This window comes from Mustelus asterias, chromosome 25, assembly GCF_964213995.1.
Source record: "Mustelus asterias chromosome 25, sMusAst1.hap1.1, whole genome shotgun sequence".
NCBI classification, from domain to species: domain Eukaryota; kingdom Metazoa; phylum Chordata; class Chondrichthyes; order Carcharhiniformes; family Triakidae; genus Mustelus; species Mustelus asterias.
This window is the reverse complement of record NC_135825.1, coordinates 18,384,534-18,404,134: the sequence shown is the minus strand read 5'-3', so window position 1 is coordinate 18,404,134 and position 19,601 is coordinate 18,384,534. Positions and strand designations below refer to the sequence as shown.

Sequence of the window (19,601 nt, the reverse complement as noted above, 5' to 3'; positions counted from 1 at the left end):
TCAAGTACTCATCCAAAGACTTTTTAAAGGTTGTAAGGTCTCTAGCCTCCACTACCTTCCCAGGCAGTGCATTAAAACTGCAATTTGTATGTTGCTGGCAAGTTTCAAGGAGACCTGGCAACATTAACGACATTCAATGACATTCCATCACTACACACCCCCTTGCCCACAACCATTGTCAACATATTGGAGATTATCATTGAGCACAAACTGAACTGGACCAGCCGTATGGATACAAACACAGGCCAGAGTGTGGGAATTCTGAGGTCAGCAACTCATCTCCCCAGTTCCCAAATCCTGTCCGCCATGTACAAGGCACATTCCAGGATAATGATTGAATACTCTCCAGTTGCCTAAATGAGTGCAGCTTCATCAACACTCAAGAAACTCAACACCTTCAAGTAAAAAGGGGTGCGCTTGAGTGGCACCCCATCCGCAAGCTTAAATTCCCTCCAACACTGACACATAGTAGCAGCAATGTGTACTATATTAAAGACACACTGCAGCAACGAACCAAGTTTCCTTGGACTGGGCCTTCCAAAGCTGTGATCTCCTCCACTTAGAAGGACAAGAACAGCAGATATAGAATCCCTACAGTGCAGAAGAAGGCCATTTGGTCCATCGAGGCTGCACCAACCACAATCCCACCCAAGCCCTATTCCCATAAACCCACATATTTACCCTACTAATCCTCCTGACACTAGGGTCAATTTAGCATGGCCAATCAACCTAACCCACACATCTTTGGACTATGGCTGATCTTCAATCTAACCAACTACCGATACACATTTTAGATATAGAAGTTTAAAAGACAATGGCCGGATTTTTCTGGCTGTTTCCGCCGACGACATCTTCTGGTCCTACCGATGGCGAACACCTGCTGTGGGCTTCCTGTCGGCCGGGGGTGTGGGGAGGGGGGGGGAGGGGTGGGGTGGTAATAGCATGGGAAAGCCCATTGTTATTGGCGGACCAGATGATCCTGCTGCTAGCTGCTGGGAGGAAACCGGAGCACCTGGAGGAAACCCATGCAGACATGGGCAGATTGTGCAAATTCTACGCAGATAGTGACCCAAGGCTAGAATTGAACCCAGATCCCTGGCGCTGTGAGGTAGCAGTGCTAACCACGGTGTCACCGCGCCATACTGATGCCTGGGAATATCAGTAATTGCAACTTCCTGTCCAAGCCACACAACATCCTGACTTGAAACTATATCACCATTCCTTCACTGTTACTGAGTTGAATTTTGGAATTCCCTTCATAACAGAGCTATTGGGATTACTGCACCAGATGGACTGTAGCAGTTCAAGATAATGGATCATGTCCAGCTTCTTCATGTCCTGCTCATAAAGGTCACAGTACCATCCAGAGCTGTGACCTCCACCATGGGGAGGGTAAGGAGGCCTGACACCAATCCATCCCAGCCAGAACAGGGATCAAACCCCTGGGCACCAATCTTGTCCACAATAACTGTCCAGCCAACTGAGCTAACCAGCTCTAAGAAGGCAAGCTGTTTTGGCACCTAATCCCCTTGCATGCATCTTATAACCGGAAGGTGATGGTGGTGGCTCCAACTTCTTTCCACACCATGGCTGACCAGTAATTTCTCCTCTCGCCTGCCCTTTTGTGTATGTTGGAAGGATTTACCAAGTAAGACTGAGCTGGTTACATTATGGATGTACCTGCCTTGGTCATTAAGTCCTGGAGTGGGAACTTCTATCTCAGGAGTAGGGGTGCTACTCATTGCTCCACATGACCACCTACTACCATCGCTGCAAGTGCAATTACCCTTGAGGATCAATGGCTGTCTTAGCCATGACATCCACAAACCTGCATGAACCTAATGTCCTCTTTCCTCTGGCACATCTTGTTGTGAAATATATGTTCCGCACTGAGGTATTATTGCTCAATTAAAATTTAGCACCAAAAGGAGAAAGCAGTAAAAATATTAAGACAATAATGATTGTTAGCAATTCCTGTAATGTTAATAAATGTATTGCTTATGTTCTTTATTCTAAAAGAAGTATTTGTTCAATTTTACAACAGAAATAGAAACCTTAAAACGCTCCTGTCCATCGGAGGCTGGAACTTTGGAACTCAGAAGTAAGTTGAAAATATTTTATTTTAGTACCGGGTGAAAAATGCTTATTTTCCTATTGCTCATAATGTAAAATACGCTGGGATCAAAGAGATACTTTTTGAAATGTCAACTGTATAGTTTTAGATAAATATGTAGATCATCTGTTAATGAGCATACTGTGACTGTGTTCAGCTGTCTGCAAAATATAATTCAAATAATATTTATGAAATGATTTCTGACAATGCATTATTTTTACAAAGGCTTAATTTATATTAATACACCCAGTGAAGATTGCTTCAACTGATTACAAAGAGCAGTAACAATACAGCACCATGTCACAACTACATTTTGTAAATTATAATTTATTTCCTTGTATATTTTGAAATTGCGATAACGAACCCCTTAATCGTTCAGTTGGTAATTACAGAGACTAAAATACTCCAGTTCAGCACCTTGTTTAACATTTCACCCTCCTCTAGGTTCACCACCATGGTTTCTACACAGGAAAACCGCCAAACTTTCATCAAGTCCGTGATTGCCTTCCTGCGCGGTTATGGGTTTGATGGTTTGGATATTGACTGGGAATATCCTGGGACACAAAATAAACATCGCTTCACCCTGTTGGCACAGGTAGGAGAAAACAAACTTCATAGGATGCTCTCAGTCTTGCAGCTAAGCTAACCAGGGCTACAGGTTCATAGCTCCTTGAAAGTGGAGTCACAGGTGGACAGAGTGGTGAAGAAGGCATTCGGCATGCTTGGTTTCATTGGTCAGAACATTGAATACAGGAATTGGGACATCTTGTTGAAGTGGTATAAGACATTGGTAAGGCCATACTTGGAATACTGTGAACAATTCTGGTCACCCTATTATAGAAAGGATATTATTAAACTAGAAAGAGTGCAGAAAAGATTTACTCGGATGCTACCAGGACTTGATGGTTTGGGTTATAAGGAGAGGCTGGAGAGACTGGGTCTTTTTTCCCTGGAGTGTAGGAGGCTTAGGGGTGATCTTATAGAGGTCTATAAAATAATGAGGGGCATAGATCAGCTAGATAGTCAATATCTTTTCCCAAAGTTAGGGGAGACTAAAACTAGAGGGCATAGGTTTAAGGTGAGAGGGGAGAGATACAGAAGGGTCTAGAGGGGCAATTTTTTCACACAGAGGGTGGTGAGTGTCTGGAATGAGCTGCTAGAGGTAGTAGTAGAGGTGGGTACAATTTTATCTTTTAAAAAGCATTTAGACAGTTACATGGGTAGGATGGATATAGAGGGATATGGGCCAAATGCGGGCAATTGGGACTAGCTTAGTGGTTTAAAAAAAAGGGGCGGCGTTGAAAAGTTGGGCTGAAGGGCCTGTTTCCATGCTGTAAACCTCTATGACTTTTCAATCCAGTTTGCAGATTTAAACTTCCTCCCAGGTCTTCACCGAGGACATGGAACATAGAAACAGACCAGACGCTTAGCTCTTCCAGTCTGTTTTGCCATTCAATGAGATCATGGCTGATCTGCAATCTAACCAACTACTGATACACATTTTAGAAATAGAATTTTAAAAGACAATGGCCGGATTTTTCCGGCTGTTTCCGCCGACGACATCTTCGGGTCCTGCCGATGGCGAACACCCACTGTGGGCTTCCTGGCGGCCGGCGGGGGAAGCGGGGGGGAGGGGGGGGGGGGGGGTGGGGTGGGGGGGGGTGGGTCATACCATGGGAAACCCCGTTGTTAATGGCGGACCAGATGATCCTGCCGCTGGCCAATGGTGGCCTGCCCCCACTGCCGCAAAACACACCGTGGGGATGGCGTGGAGAATCCAGTTTCTCAGAGTTTGTGAAAGATGAAAATGGAATATTTAAATGTGAAACATAAGACACCACGCAACAAAATAATTTAATGGCATCCTCACTCATCACTGTTCTGGCTACTGTGCAGTAAGAACTATCGATCTGGGCTCCATTTACACCTTGTCCTACCTCTGACTTTACCCTTAGATTAGATAAATTATTGTGAGACGCTCCATTTGGTGACAATCTGAAACTTAGTTCATTTTTAACTTCTAGGAAATGTTGGCAGCTTTCGAAGCTGAGGCGAAAAGTTCTGGAAAATCCAGACTGCTGATCTCAGCTGCGGTGTCTGCTGGGATGGCTAACATTGGTATGAGCTATGAGGTTGCTGAACTTGGAAAGTAAGTATCCGTGTTAGTCACACAGCACAATGTGGGGGGTGGGGGGGAATGAAAAATGAATGTTTGACATTGTGTACTAGAGTCTGAGCTTTGTTCCATGCTAGTTTTGTGTACAATCGTTTGTTTATGGTTATGGTGCAATCACAGCCTGGGTAATGCTGAGACAGCTGGGCAAAAACAGCAGGTTGCAAATGAATTGCAACATGTGAAAAGCAGGCAAGTAATAGGAAAAAGATGTTGATTTGTGCGCCACCTTTAACAGCTTCGGAGCATCCCAAAGATATTTACAGAGAACAGGTATCTTGGAATACTGTGGACATGGCTGCTGCAACTAACAAGTTCATACAAAATGCTCCAGAAATAGCAATAAGATGATGGCCAGATAGTTTTTTCTTCTGGTTATGCTTTAGTGACCAATGTCGGTGAAGAAACAAGAAAAATATCTTACTCTTTTCATAACATAAATCATAGAATCCCTATAGAATCATAGAATCCCTACAGTGCAGAAGAAGGCCATTTGGCCTATTGAGACTGCACCGACTCTCCAGAGGAGCATCTTACACAGGCCCAACCACCGCCCTAACCCCGTAACTCCGCGCATTTGCTATGGCTAATCCACCTAACCTGCACATCTTGGGACTGTTGGTGGAAACTGGAGCACGACGTAGACATGGGGAAAATGTGCAAGCTCCACACAGGCAGTTGCCCAAGGCCAGATTCGAACCTGGGTCCCTGGCACTGTGAGGCAGCGGTGCTAACCACTGTGCCACTGTGCCACCCTCAGTTCTAAGTTACTTAAGAAGTGCCTATGCATTTCCCCTCTTCAAACATCATTTGTCTATTAATCTTTGACTTTATTTTCTCATTTAGATCTCTGACTCTACAATGTACAGTCAACTTCTCATCAGTTGTGTCGTGTTGCATTGTGCTCTGTGGAAACCATACTGTCAAGTTGCTGGGTTGTGTGGGAATGATGACAAAGGCCTAAATTTAAATGATTCAGTGTGAGATCTTCAGCAGCACAGAACATCTGTAGACACATCGTATGAACTCCCATGTTACCGACACATCACTTCCGGTGTACGGGTCATGGCAATATATACATGAATGCCCATTCTACATTTACCACACTTACTTCTGGGCACCAGTTCATTCTGGAGACATTCAAGCAGTGCTGGCAGTATAATAAAGCATTCTGTGGTTGAACCTGAGTGTCAATGGTTCCATCCATTGATCCAGAATGATTCTATTTGGGTTTGATAATGGGCAAATTAGACTATTTAGGAATCTAAATACAGTTCTTGATTGTATTAGATGAATGCTGGTCATTTCAAAGCTTGCTTGAAAATCTCATTGCAAAAGATACCTGCACACAACCAGTGGCTAGGATATTTCATTAGCCACCAATACTTTTAGCATAAGCAGGATTGCAAGATTAAAATAAATCTTGGTTTGAATATGCTATAGAAACACACACTTAGTTCTGGTTCAGTGCACTCTTGCCCCTGAGTCAGACCATTGTGGTTTCAAGCCCCAACCCAACTGGAGTGTCTCAGCTGACACTCCAATGCCATTGCCAGGGAGTGCAACACTGCTGCCAATTGAATATTAACATCTGAAGTCCTTTCTGATCTCTTAACTAGATGTAAGAGGCCCCAGTGCTTTATTCAAGGGAGAGCTCTCCCTGTGTTCAGGCTAACAGCCAACAGCATCATTTTCCTTAGTCAATTACCTCACTGTGACAGTAACTTTATGTTGAAAGTTATTCAGCATCTGTGAACTGCTTTGGGAAATCCTGATGCCATGAACTGTCCTATCTGAATGCAAGGCCCTTGTCTATTTTCTATAGTTTTAATTGGCACAGCTCATTTGTTTAATAAGTTAGGTAATTACCACTTATTTGGTGAACAAGGTATCAGTAAAACTCAAATCTCCCCATCTACAGATATCTAGACTTTTTTAATGTGATGACATATGATTATGTTGGATCTGGGAATATCCACACTGGAGAAAATAGTCCCCTTTATCCTCTACCGAATGATCATCGCTACACCAACCTTTACTTTAATGTGGTAAGTGTTCATGAAAGTAGAATCCAATTATATTTAGTATTTCCAATGGACATCTGCCTTCAACCTGATGGTTTTCAAAGCCTTTCTCGCCGATACCTTCAATTTTTTTTGTAGAACTTTACAATGTATTACTGGAAAAATCAGGGAGCTCCTGCAGACAAACTGAACGTTGGATTCCCTACATATGGCCATACCTTCCATCTGACCACATCTGACCACGGTATTGGAGCCCCATCTGGAGGTCCTGGCCCACCTGGGAAGTACACCAGATCGATGGGAAGCTTGGCCTATTATGAGGTATTGATACCGATGCAGATTCTTCATTCCATAAGATCTGATATTTGGAGATACTAATTAACCATGTACTGAATTCTACTCTCGAAAAACACTCAAATTTTACTGTGAGAAAGGAACTCAATCACATGGGCATCCTCAGGCAGAATAACATCTACTTACTACCCTTGTGATGAAAGTATCCAGAATGGCCCAATATTAAATCAATCAGGTAGTCTCATATCCTAACCAAAGACACCCCCAGCTGATCACCTGTCTCATAATTTAACGCAGACAAGTGTGAGATATTGCACTTTGGAAGGACAAACCAAAGAAGAACGTACAGGGTAAATGGTAGGACTCTGAAGAGTGCAGTTGAACAGAGGGATCTGGGAATACAGGTACAGAGTTCCCTAAAAGTGACGTCACAGGTGGATAGGGTCGTAAAGAGTGCCTTTGGTACATTGGCCTTTATAAATCGGAGTATCGAGTATAAAAGTTGGAGTGTTATGGTAAGGTTATATAAGGCGTTGGTGAGGCCGAATTTGGAGTATTGTGTACAGTTTTGGTCACCTAGTTACAGGAAGGATGTAAATAAGATTGAAAGAGTGCAGAGAAGGTTCACAAGGATGTTGCCGGGACTTGAGAAGCTGAGTTACAGAGAGAGATTGAATAGGTTGGGACTTTATTCCCTGGAGCGTAGAAGATTGAGGGGAGATTTGATAGAGGTGTATAAGATTTTGATGGGTATAGATAGAGTGAATGCAAGCAGGCTTTTTCCGCTGAGGCTAGGGGAGAAAAAAACCAGAGGGCATGGGTTAAGGGTGAAAGGAGAAAAGTTTAAAGGGAATATTAGGGGGGGCTTCTTCACGCAGAGAGTGGTGGGAGTGTGGAATGAGCTGCCGGAGAAAGTGGTAAATGCGGGGTCACTTTTAACATTTAAGAAAAACTTGGACGGGTTCATGGATGAGAGGGGTGTGGAGGGATATGGTCCAAGTGCAGGTCAGTGGGACTAGGCATAAAATGGTTCGGCACAGACAAGAAGGGCCAAAAGGCCTGTTTCTGAGCTGTAATTTTCTATGGTTCTATGGTTCTATAAGAAGATCCTGCTGCCTCTGTTAGCATCACAACACATGGCATCACTCAGCTTAGCTCCAAAGGAACAGGTACTGAAATGAACGTCATCATACTTGGATGGACAGAAACATAGGGCCAAATTCTCCCAAATTAGGACCAAGTGCCCACACTGGCAGGAAAACAAGAGTGCTTCCTATTGGCGCTGTGAGTGTCTGTCCGGTGGGATTCTCCCACCTGAAAGATGCAGGTGAGCTTATTTCGAGCAATCCACTAACTAGCCCCGCTGTTCTGAGCTCAGGTGCTCAGAGACAGGCCCTGCTCCCCCCAAAACATTAAATGGTGTCTCTCCCCACCTCCTCCCTCCCCCCCCCCCCAATTGACCAGGGTAGTACCACCAACCTCTCGCCAAAGAGGGGCATCCTCCGCCCCCGACCCATAAATAATGGGTTATCCCCCCCGCCACATCACACAGGCATGAGTGACCTAATGTGACACCCCCCTCAGATCCCCCACAGCACCCCACATAGCCCCTTCCCTCTCAGATTTCCTCACTGAGTCCCCTTTGCCCTCAGACTCCCCCACAGCCCTCCTTCCCCCCTCAGATCCCCCACTCAGACCACCCACAGCATCCCTTTCCCATCAGACCCCACACAGCCCCTTTTGCCCTCAGACCCCCCCCCCCCCCATAGCCCCACTTCCCCCTCAGACCTTCCACTCAGTCCCACTTCCCGCTCAGACACCCCATTCAGCCTCCCTTCAGGTCACACATCTTGGCAGTGCCAACGATACACTGCCACCTAGCACCCTGACACTGACACCCTGGCCAGGCACCTTGGGCTCTGGGGTGGATGCAGACGGTACGTCCAGTAGCCATTTGACATCTGCTGCTGCCAGCATATAGAGAAGTATCCCTCAAGTGCCCTAGGGGTTGTGTGGGCTCGTGCTGGGGCTAGGATTTAATTTTGGCACTTTCCCCCTGGTCTGGGTGTGTCATGGCTGGACTGCCCCTTCTTGCACTGGCAGACCTGAAGATCACCCCTGGCATGGTGATTTCAGTAAGAAGTCTCACAATAAAGTCCTTTAACCTGGTGTTGTGAGACTTCTTACTGTGTTCACCCCAATCCAACACCGGCATCTCCACATCATGGTGATTTCAGGCAGCTCTGTGATCACCATCTTCATTCCTGCCTGTCAGCTGTGCAAATTCTGAAGTGGCCAGGTCACTTTAACCTTCATGCCCCCTGGTCACCTGGCAGGATTTTAAATCATTGCAGCATTCTATTCTGCGGTAGAGATTTTTCCTTTCTGCCTGCCAGAAACTGCATGTGTGAGCAGACAACTTTGAAGTCCTGTGACAGAGAGGGGATGTCAATTTCATCTGGGGGAGGTGGGGTTCCATTCTGCCCAGCTGTGCACTTACCTCAATGTATGCACATAGCTTTGAGTTGATGTTGTTGAGGCTTCCTAGTGAGTTGAAATCATTGAAACCCTCTCCATTCCAATGGAACCCTTTGATCTCCAGCAAATTCACTGTGTAGTGCACCATAAAAAGTGCAATTGACAGCCCAATGGATTTCTATCATCTTTCAGTCACCTATGTTTCCTTTCATTTCATCCTTCACGCTTGAATGCATCTCAAGTACCCCATTGATCTTTACCACAACATTGATAGAGTCTAGATTGACAGTTTATGGTTTCATTTCCTCTTAAAGGGGAGTCTCCACTGCAGAATGGAGTGCTGCAATGACTTAAAAGTCTGCCAGGTGACTGGGGGCATGGAGGTTCACGTTAGCTGGCACAGTTCATAGGCAGGATTTTGATCACAGGGCTGCCTGAAATCATCATGTCAGGGGTGATCTTCAGATCTTCCAGAGCACTCCAGCCACAACACCCCATCCTGATGAAGAAGTGAACTTAGCCCAGTGTCCCCATTCTGAGCCCACCCCCAGAACCCTTCAGGGAAACGTCATCTGCAGCCTGGCAGCAGCAGAGTGGCAAATGGCCACTGGACCTACCTCCTCAAGCCCCCCTTGGGGCCCAAGGCACAAGGCCAGGGTGTCAGTGCCAGAGTGTCAGGGGCAATGCACTTTTGGCACTGTCAAGGCACGTGGTCTGAAGGAGGGGTGGGCTAAGTGGGCGGATTTGAGAGGAAAGGGAGGCTGAGTGGGGTCTGAGGGAGGAGAGGGGCTGATTGGGATGTCTGATGGGGAAGGGATGGCTGAGTGAGGAGGGAGTTGATTGGGGGGGTCTGTAGAGGGTTCAGATAACCCTCATGTCTGCGTGCTGTGTGTGTGGGGGGTGGGTTTGAGCAGTGATATTGTGTGGAGGGCTGGATGCCCCTCTTTTCTGAGGGGATGGTGGTGCTTCCCTGGACCCTTGGGGTCCAGCATGTCATTTCCCCACTTGTGGGTAGCAATTGTAAAGGCTTCCTGGTGCCGTTGCCACTGGCAAAGTGGCTGAATGGTGGGAGGCCGGTGAATGGACTGCCAAATCGATTAATGACCTTTAAATCAGTGGGTTTGCATAATTATTGGGCTGCTGCCTGCTCTGTGGGAACCTGATTAGGGCTGGCGGGGCGGGTCGAGTGAATCCCAAGAGCCCTCATGCCCATCGGGAATCCAGCTCTTTGGCCGAGATCCCATTCACTGGGGCATCTGGATTGCCACTGGCGTCTGAAGAGGTCAGGGAATTGCCCCCACAATGTCACACCCTCCATCATCGGAAGCTGTTTGACTGTCTTACTCTGCACATTGTTGTTAGTCTGTCAAGTCTTGGAAAATACACAAGGAGGTAAAATAGAGAATATAACCTTTTACATCCCCAACCTCCTTCCCTGCAGAAAATTCCAGGGGTTTTTGAGCAAAGATTATTGTCAATCCTTAGCGGTTTTTGTGACTGATTACTGCATTGTTGGAAGGGTAAGGAAGCTTACTCAAATTAATCTCTTTATCATGTTCTTGAGTGAAGGCCAGATGCTTCTTTGGCTTTTCCCGTGCCTCAGAATGGAAACATACAGTGTGAGGAATCAACGATTATAATAAAGGGCCTTACTGTTCTGAATTTGCTATTCTATTTGCTATTTTTCAATAGCAAAAAAGAACAGTGCTCCCAGTTTGAGGAATGCAACTGAGAGAAAATGATAGCTGAATAAATTATTAAAGATATATGAAGTGAGAAAGATTGTGAGTGTACACTGAGAGAGCATTGCTAGCCACTGATCCTTTGTGACCACTGACGGTATGGAAGCTAAATATCTCACTCTTCTCACAGATTTGCACATTTCTGAAAACTGGCACTTCGGTATGGAACGCTCCACAGAGGGTTCCATATGGTTACAAAGGAAGTACATGGATTGGATATGACAATGTGAAAAGCTTTAGAGACAAGGTATCTTTGTTAAACTGATAGTCTACACATTCTATTTGCTGGTTTGGTGAAATATTTGTTGCGATGTACCGTTAATTTGTTACAATAAGCACGTGAATCATGATGTTATATTGATCAAGTGAATAACTCAAAAGTTACACCATTATACATATGAATTTTGGAGCATGCGTTATGGATGAGGTATCTTGTTTGATGTGTTTTAACCATCCTTCTTTCTGATGTTGTCCCTTCCACAATATTGTTTGGAGGAGGGCATATTTTTGTCAACTCGCCTTTTTGTAGACAATATGGCAGTGCATCCCAGACTTGAACCACTCACTGTGTGAACAAGATTTTCCCAAACTCACTTCTTCTTCGCTTATGAATTATTTTAAAACTGTCACCTCTCATTCTCGATCCTTTCATGAGTGGGAACAGTTCCTTCTTTTCTGCTCTGTCCGCATCTGTCATGTGTTTGAATACCTCATTCAAATCTCCTCTCAGTCTTCCTTTTTCTGCAGAAAACAGTCCAACATTTTGCATTTATCTTCATTTCTGAAGTTTTTCTCCCTTTTAATCATTTTCATGAATCTTTTCTGTATCCCTGAATGCTTTCATATTCTTCCAAGTGCACGGTGTCCTGAACTGGGTGCAATGTTCCAGCGAGGGCCAAACTGATGGGTTATACAAGATAAATATGATCTCCTTGATCTTGTTGCTCAGGGCAGCAAGGTGGCAGAGTGGTTAGCACTGCTGCCTCACAGTGCCAGGGACCTGAGTTCAATTCTGGTCTTAGCTGATTGTCTGTTCTCCCCATGTCTATGTGGGTTTCCTCCGGGTTCTCCAGTTTCCTCCCATACTCCAAAGATGTGCGGATTAGGTGGATTGGCTATGGTAAATTGCCCCTTAGTGTCCTAAGATGTGTAGGTTAGATGCGTTAGCCATGGTAAATGCGTGAGGTTATGGGGATAGGGTGGGGGAATCGGCCTGGGCCTGGGTAAGATACGCTGTCAGAAAGTTGGTGCAGACTCGATGAGTTGAATGGTCTTCTTCCGTGCTATAGGGATTGTATGATGATATTCTGTGTCACTTCTTCTACCACCTTCAATGACTTGTGCACATATACCTTCAAGTTGTTCCTGCAACTCTACTGAGGTTGTATCCTTTATTTTCTATTGCTGCTCCATGTTCTTCCTCTCAAAATGAATTAGTTCATGTTTCTTTGCATTAAACCTCATCTGCCTCCTGTCTGCCCATTTCACCAATTTGCCAATGGCCCTTTGAAATCCTGCACTATCCTCCTCCCAGTTCACAATGTTTTCAAATTTCGCATCATCCGCAAACTTTGAAATTGTGCCCGGTACACCAAGGTCATTAATATATATGGGGAAAAGCAAGGGTCCCAGCACTGACTCCTGGGGGAGGATGAGTTATATTTGAGTAAAAGTTACTTGCAAACAAGGATTTGTGAATTAATGTGAACAATGTCTTTCAGGCTGCATGGCTGACGAAGAACAACTTTGGAGGAGCCATGGTGTGGACTCTTGCTATGGATGATTTCTCTGGTGCTTTTTGCAACCAAGGGCCATATCCTCTCATTGGTGCACTGCACACTGAACTCGGGATTTCTTCAGGTAAATATCAGCAGTCTTTATCCTTGGATCAGATCATTTGTTTCTGCCACAAACTCAACAGGGGCAACAACTTATAACCAACATAACTTAGCAATTATTTGGAATACCTAAATATTTTTCAATTTCAGCTTTGTGAGAGCCACAGAAATCTGACAATTAGGATATTGTAAATTGTTACAGTCCCAACTGATGTTACTGGACAGTCAGGTTCCCGGTTTGAACACTGGCTCAAAGACCGTAATTTTTTTTTGTTTCGGGAGTTGGATGAATAGAGTCGCAGGACTGCCAGTTAACTTTTAACAGAAGAATCAAACGTTTATTAAATTTGAAAATATTAAAACATGATATTCCTTCACCACACCTATATCTTCCCAGATACACATATTTTTAATGATAACACAAATTGCAAAATATATCTTAAACTATAATGTTCTCAGTAAGTACACACAGTCCCTGCAAAGCAACAGGCCCATTGTGATCATACACACAATTTCAAGGAACAAATACTGGGTGTCCTTGATAGGTATGTCCCTGTCAGGCAGGGAGGAAATGGCCGAGTGAGGGAACCATGGTTCACAAAAAAGGTGGAATGTCTTGTGAAAAGGAAGAGGGAAGCTTATGTGGGGATGAGGAAACAAGGTTCAGATGGCTCGATTGAGGGTTACAAGTTCGCAAGGAATGAGCTGAAAAAGGGGCTTAGGAGAGCGAGAAGGGGACATGAGAAGTCCTTAGCGGGTCGGATCAAGGAAAACCCCAAGGCTTTTTACTCTTATGTGAGGAATAAAAGAATGACCAGGGTGAGGTTAGGGCCGGTCAAGGACAGTAGTGGGATTTTGTGCATGGAGTCAGTAGAGATAGGCGAGGTGATGAATGAATACTTTCCTTCAGTGTTCACCAAGGAGAGGGGCCATGTTTTTGAGGAAGAGAAGGTGTTACAGGCTAATAGGCTGGAGGAAATAGATGTTCGGAGGGAGGATGTACTGGCAGTTTTGAATAAACTGAAGGTCGATAAGTCCCCTGGGCCTGATGAAATATATCCTAGGATTCTTTGGGAGGCAAGGGATGAGATTGCAGAGCCTTTGGCTTTAATCTTTGGGTCCTCACTGTCCTCGGGGATGGTGCCAGAGGACTGGAGAGTGGCAAATGTTGTTCCTCTGTTTAAGAAAGGGAATAGAAATGACCCTGGTAATTATAGACTGGTTAGTCTCACTTCGGTGGTTGGTAAATTGATGGAAAAGGTCCTTAGGGATGAGATTTACGACCATTTAGAAAGATGTGGATTAATCTGGATAGTCAGCACGGATTCGTGAAGGGCAAGTCGTGCCTCACAAATTTGATTGAATTTTTTGAGGAGGTAACTAAGTGTGTTGATGAAGGTAGGGCAGTTGATGTCATATACATGGATTTTAGTAAGGCGTTTGATAAGGTCCCCCATGGTCGGCTTATGATGAAAGTAAGGAGGTGTGGGATAGAGGGAAAGTTGGCCGATTGGATAGGTAACTGGCTATCTGATCGAAGACAGAGGGTGGTGGTGGATGGAAAATTTTCAGATTGGAGGCAGGTTGCTAGCGGAGTGCCACAGGGATCAGTGCTTGGTCCTCTGCTCTTTGTGATTTTTATTAATGACTTAGAGGAGGGGGCTGAAGGGTGGATCAGTAAATTTGCTGATGACACCAAGATTGGTGGAGTAGTGGATGAGGTGGAGGGCTGTTGTAGGCTGCAAAGAGACATAGATAGGATGCAAAGCTGGGCTGAAAAATGGCAAATGGAGTTTAACCCTGATAAATGTGAGGTGATTAATTTGGTAGGACTAATTTAAATGTGGATTACAGGGTCAAAGGTAGGGTTCTGAAGACTGTGGAGGAACAGAGAGATCTTGGGGTCCATATCCACAGATCTCTAAAGGTTGCCACTCAAGTGGATAGAGCTGTGAAGAAGGCCTATAGTGTGTTAGCTTTTATTAACAGGGGGCTGGAGTTTAAGAGCCGTGGGGTTATGCTGCAACTGCACAGGACCTTGGTGAGACCACATTTGGAATATTTTGTGCAGTTCTGGTCACCTCACTATCAGAAGGATGTGGAAGCGCTGGAAAGAGTGCAGAGGAGATTTACCAGGATGCTGCCTGGTTTGGAGGGTAGGTCTTATGAGGAAAGGTTGAGGGAGCTAGGGCTGTTCTCTCTGGAGCTGAAGAGGCTGAGGGGAGACTTAATAAAGGTTTATAAAATGATGAGGGGGATAGATAGAGTGAACGTTCAAAGACTATTTCCTCGGGTGGATGGAGCTATTACAAGGGGGCATAACTATAGGGTTCATGGTAGGAGATATAGGAAGGATATCAGAGGTAGGTTCTTTCCGCAGAGAGTGGTTGGGGTGTGGAATGGACTGCCTGCAGTGATTGTGGAGTCAGACACTTTAGGAACATTTAAGCGGTTATTGGATAGGCACATGGAGCACACCAGGATGATAGGGAGTGGGATAGCTTGATCTTGGTTTCAGATCAAGCTCGGCACAACATCGTGGGCCGAAGGGCCTGTTCTGTGCTGTGCTGTTCTATCTATCTATCTATGTACACCACATTCTGAAACCAAGTGGCAGATGCCACCCAATACAACTTCTATTGATTTTCCATAAACCACTACACCCGCCACACCCACCCCCCCACCCCCGGCCTCTCCGAGCTATTTATCACACTGTGAGCCAGCTAGCCTCATTGGAACTCCAATTTCAATGATTTCAGATGCCTTCACCAGGGATCCACTTCCAGGATTTCAGTCTCTCCTCACAGTATTCCTCTGCTTTGCGTTGCCACTTGCATCCAAGTTTCCACACGATCTCTAAGTTACCTAACCATTCCAACAGAACACCCCTGCTTCACAGGCTATATTAAGATGTCACCAACCTTAGTACTTCAGGTGTCTGGCTTCACCCTAGTTGATTTCATCATAGAATCATAGAATTCCCACAGTACAGAAGGAGGCCATTTGACCCATCAGGTCTGCACCAAGACAGAGTATCTTATTCACGCTCTTTCCTCCACCATATCTCCATAACACCACTTTGCTGAATTTTAAACTGTTCCCTATCCTCAGGTCCATTGTTTTTTCTTGCCAGTTTGTATGCTTCTTTCTTGAATCTGATACTATCTCTAATTTCCCTTGTAAGCCATGGTTTGTGCACAATTCATTTGCCACTCTTGCACCAAACAGGAATAAACAACTTCTGGAGTTCCCCTATATGTTCTTTAAATGCCTGCCATTGCCTGTCCACCAGCTTTCTTTTCAGTAATGTAGGGGGCATAGGTTTAAGGTGCGAGGGGCAAGTTTTAAAAGAGATGTACGAGGCAGATTTCGTACACAGAGAGTGGTGGGTGCCTGGAACTCGTTGCCAGGGGAGGTAGTGGAAGCGGATATGGTAGTGACTTCTAAGGGGCATCTTGACAAGTACATGAATGAGATGGGAATAGAAGGATATGGTCCCCGGAAGCGTAGGGGGTTTTAGTTAAGTCAGGCAGAATGGTCGGTGTAGGCTTGGAGGGCAAAAGGGCCTGTTCTTGTGCTGTAATTTTCTTTGTTCTTTGTTCTATAACCCCTCACATTTACCATGGCTAATCCATCTAAACAAAACAATTTGGATCACTAAGGGGCAATTTAGTATGGCCAATCCACCTAACCTGCGCATTTTTGGACAGTGGGAGAAAACCAGAATACCCAGAAGAAACCCCGCAGGCACAGGGGGAATGTGCAAACTCCACACAGTCACCCAAGGCCAGAATTGAACTCGGGTCCCTGGCGCTGTGAGGCAGCAGTGCTAACTACTGTGCCACTGTGCCGCCCTCTCTGTTCTTCACCTTTCGGCTCTGCCTTTAACTTCAGTGAACTTTACCCTGTTCATATTCCAGTTCTCTATCCCTTTGACTTCGGCCTTCTTGGGACTTCTCTTTACATTCCCTGGCTTCTGGACCAGAAATGGGTGGCACAGTGGCACACTGTTTTGCACTGCTGCCTCACAGCGCCAGGGACCTGGGTTCAATTGCCGACTTGGGTCACTGTCTGTGTGGGGTTTGCACATTCTCCCCGTGTCTGCGTGGGTTTCCTCCGGGTGCTCCGGTTTCCTCCCACACTCCAAAGATGTGCGGGTTAGGTTGATTGGCCAAGCTAAATTGCCCCTTAGTGTCCTGGGATGCGTAGATTAGAGGGATTAGTGGGTAAATATGAGGGTTAGAGGGATTAGCAGGTAAATATGTATGGATATGGGGATAGGGCCTGGGTGGGATTGTTGTTGGTGCAGACTCGATGGGCCGAATGGCCTCTTTCTGCACTGTAGGGGTTCTATGATTCTATGATTCTGTAAGTAAAGATTCAGCTTTATTGCTAAAACCAACTCAGGTAAAGATGCAGAAATTACTAACAAAAGGCTTAAAATGAATAAATATGTCCAAATGCTCACTAATGCAAAAACAGCAGACCCACTCTGTGTAGTATTAGGATTGTGAGGCTTCGTGTATAGAAAGCACTGGCCATAATAATGATGCAAGAGACACATGACCAGGAATCGAGAATGCGAATGTTTCTAGCTTCAGCAAACCATCAGCTAGATATAAGCATCTGTATGTAGTTCAGCTAAATCTAATAAACTGGTTATTATTTAGATGTACTAATGTCTCAGCATCATTCCTCAGCCAGTCCGACCAATATCTAACAGAGACAATCCAGGAAACCCATTCCCCACTCGACAGGCATGCAAACAGGCAATAAGGTTCCACAGATTATGAGATGTTTAAAAAATTGATCAAATAAAAGTAGAGTTGGAGAAGAAAAAATTATGGGGTGGCCAGATGCTTGTTTGTGGCCGAAGGGTCCTGGTCCACAACAGCTGCTGCTCCTTAGTGTTTTTCCCTGGAGACAAAAGTTATGTTTCAGAGTTCTCCTTCTGGCATTTTCAGCTTGTAGCAATAAGTTCTTCTGCTGGGATTTTCAAATCACAAATAGCTCAGCTTTGATCAATTTTCAGAAAAAAGAGAGATGGGGCATGGCTGTTGGCCCTGATGCAATCTCTCTTTGACTATGCAAAATCCAGTATCTTTTCAGCCCAGATCTGGATTAGAAGACCTCTCTCTGAGATTTCCTGGATTCCATAAAAAGCAGTTTGTGTTCTTAACAAATAGAACATGGTAATTGCTGAAAGCTAGTGTCCTCTGCTGAGGAAAAGTGCCTTTTTTATTCATTCATGGGATGTGAGTGTCACTGGCTGGGCCAGCATTTGTTACCCATCCTGAATTGCCCTTCAACTGAGTTGCTTGCTAAACCAACTTGGAGGGTATTTAAGAGTCAACCATGTTGCTGTGGATCTGGAGTCACATGTAGGCCAGAGCAGGTAAAGGTGGCAGATTTCCTTCTCTTTAGGACATTAGTGAACCAAATTTTTTTTAAAACTGCGATCGACCAAGGTTTCATGGTCATCATTAGAATTTTAAATTAAAATTTCACCATCTGCCGTGAGATTTGAACCCTCATCCCCAGAGAATTACCCTAGGTCTCTGGATTAATAGTCCAGTGACAGCACCACCACCTTGCCATTCAAAAAGGTCAATATACATGAATATCCAATCAACAACATTATAAATTAATTTCTTAATTTTAAATTAATATTTGATATAACACATGCTCATAACAATACTAATGGGCAAAGTCATGAATCTGTGCTGGTTGTTACATTCAGAATGCATTGCTAATTGTTATTGATAGGGTGGCATGATGGCACAGTGGTTAGCACTGCTGCCTCACAGCGCTAGGGTCCCAGGTTCAATTCCGGCCTCGGGTGACTGTCTGTGTTGAGTTTGCACATGTGTCTGTGTCTGCGTGGCTTTCCTTTGGGTGCTCCGGTTTTCTCCTACGCTCCAAAGATGTGTGAGCTAGCTGGATAGGCCATGCTAAATTGACACTAGTGTCAGGGGGATTAGCAGAGTAAATGTGTGGGGTTGTGGGAATAGGACCTGGGTGGGATTGTGGTCGGTACAGACTCGATGGGCTGAATGTTAGTGTAGGATTCTATTATATTAATAAATGGAAGATGTGCTTTGTAGTTGTGGAATTTAAAAGGATAATGTATTGTCATAGAAATTTATCAAGCTTTTTATCAGACAGGATTCAGTAACATTTTGTCTAACTTGACGTAAAATCATTCTGTATTTATATCATACTTCAACATCTGCATTCCAACACTCCAGGCAGAATTGGCTATGTTACAGGATTTCCTCAGTAACTCTTATTTAACTGGGTTTCCAAGCAGCTCATTTCCGATACCATAAGAAATTGAGCTCCACCTGAGGCTTTTCAGTGCACCAACAGCCCTTAATTTTGCAATGTTTATCTTCGTTTGCTAACCTTGAAGCAGGCAATGAATTTGTGAACTTTATTTGCTTCTAGTTTGTGTTCCATCGAAAACAACACTGCCACCAGCTGTTCCTCCTAGTCATTCCCCCGGTGGTAGTGGTGGAACTGGGTTCTGCGCTGACAAAGCTAACGGGACCTACGCTGATCCGAAGAGCAAGACCAAATTTTATCAATGTGACAATGGACTGACCTACCAGAAGAGTTGTGTTACTGGATTAGTCTTTGATTCTTCCTGTACCTGTTGCAACTGGCCGAAATGAGAAAGGAAAAGGTAGGCTTGTTCATTAATCAAAGTAACAATTCAAAGCAGGCATTCTGTTGAAAACAATAATGTTGAGGTGGTCTAAAATGCTAAAATAGCCTTTATCAGGCATCATAAAATAATGCATCAGGACTTCAACATGTATGGTAAAATTTACTTGCTGTGAGTGCAATTTGGTCAACTCCTGACAATGTGCATGTCAAATGAATGCAGGTTCATTTTGGGTTGAAATGGATGTTATGATCTCATATTGGTGTAGTTTG

At 44.7% G+C, this 19,601-nt stretch overlaps 1 protein-coding gene across 1 annotated transcript in view; it reads left to right on the top strand.

Annotated features, from left to right (window-relative positions):
• LOC144511729 (acidic mammalian chitinase-like) overlaps nt 1-19,336 on the top strand; it is a 29,809-nt gene extending 10,473 nt beyond the window's left edge. The window contains exons 7-11 of the mRNA XM_078241953.1: nt 6,208-6,334; nt 6,449-6,631; nt 10,955-11,071; nt 12,546-12,684; nt 19,110-19,336. Of these exons, the coding sequence (XP_078098079.1) occupies nt 6,208-6,334; nt 6,449-6,631; nt 10,955-11,071; nt 12,546-12,684; nt 19,110-19,336 (793 nt within the window). The remainder of the gene's footprint in view (nt 1-6,207; nt 6,335-6,448; nt 6,632-10,954; nt 11,072-12,545; nt 12,685-19,109) is intronic.
• Nucleotides 19,337-19,601: the final 265 nt, after the last annotated feature.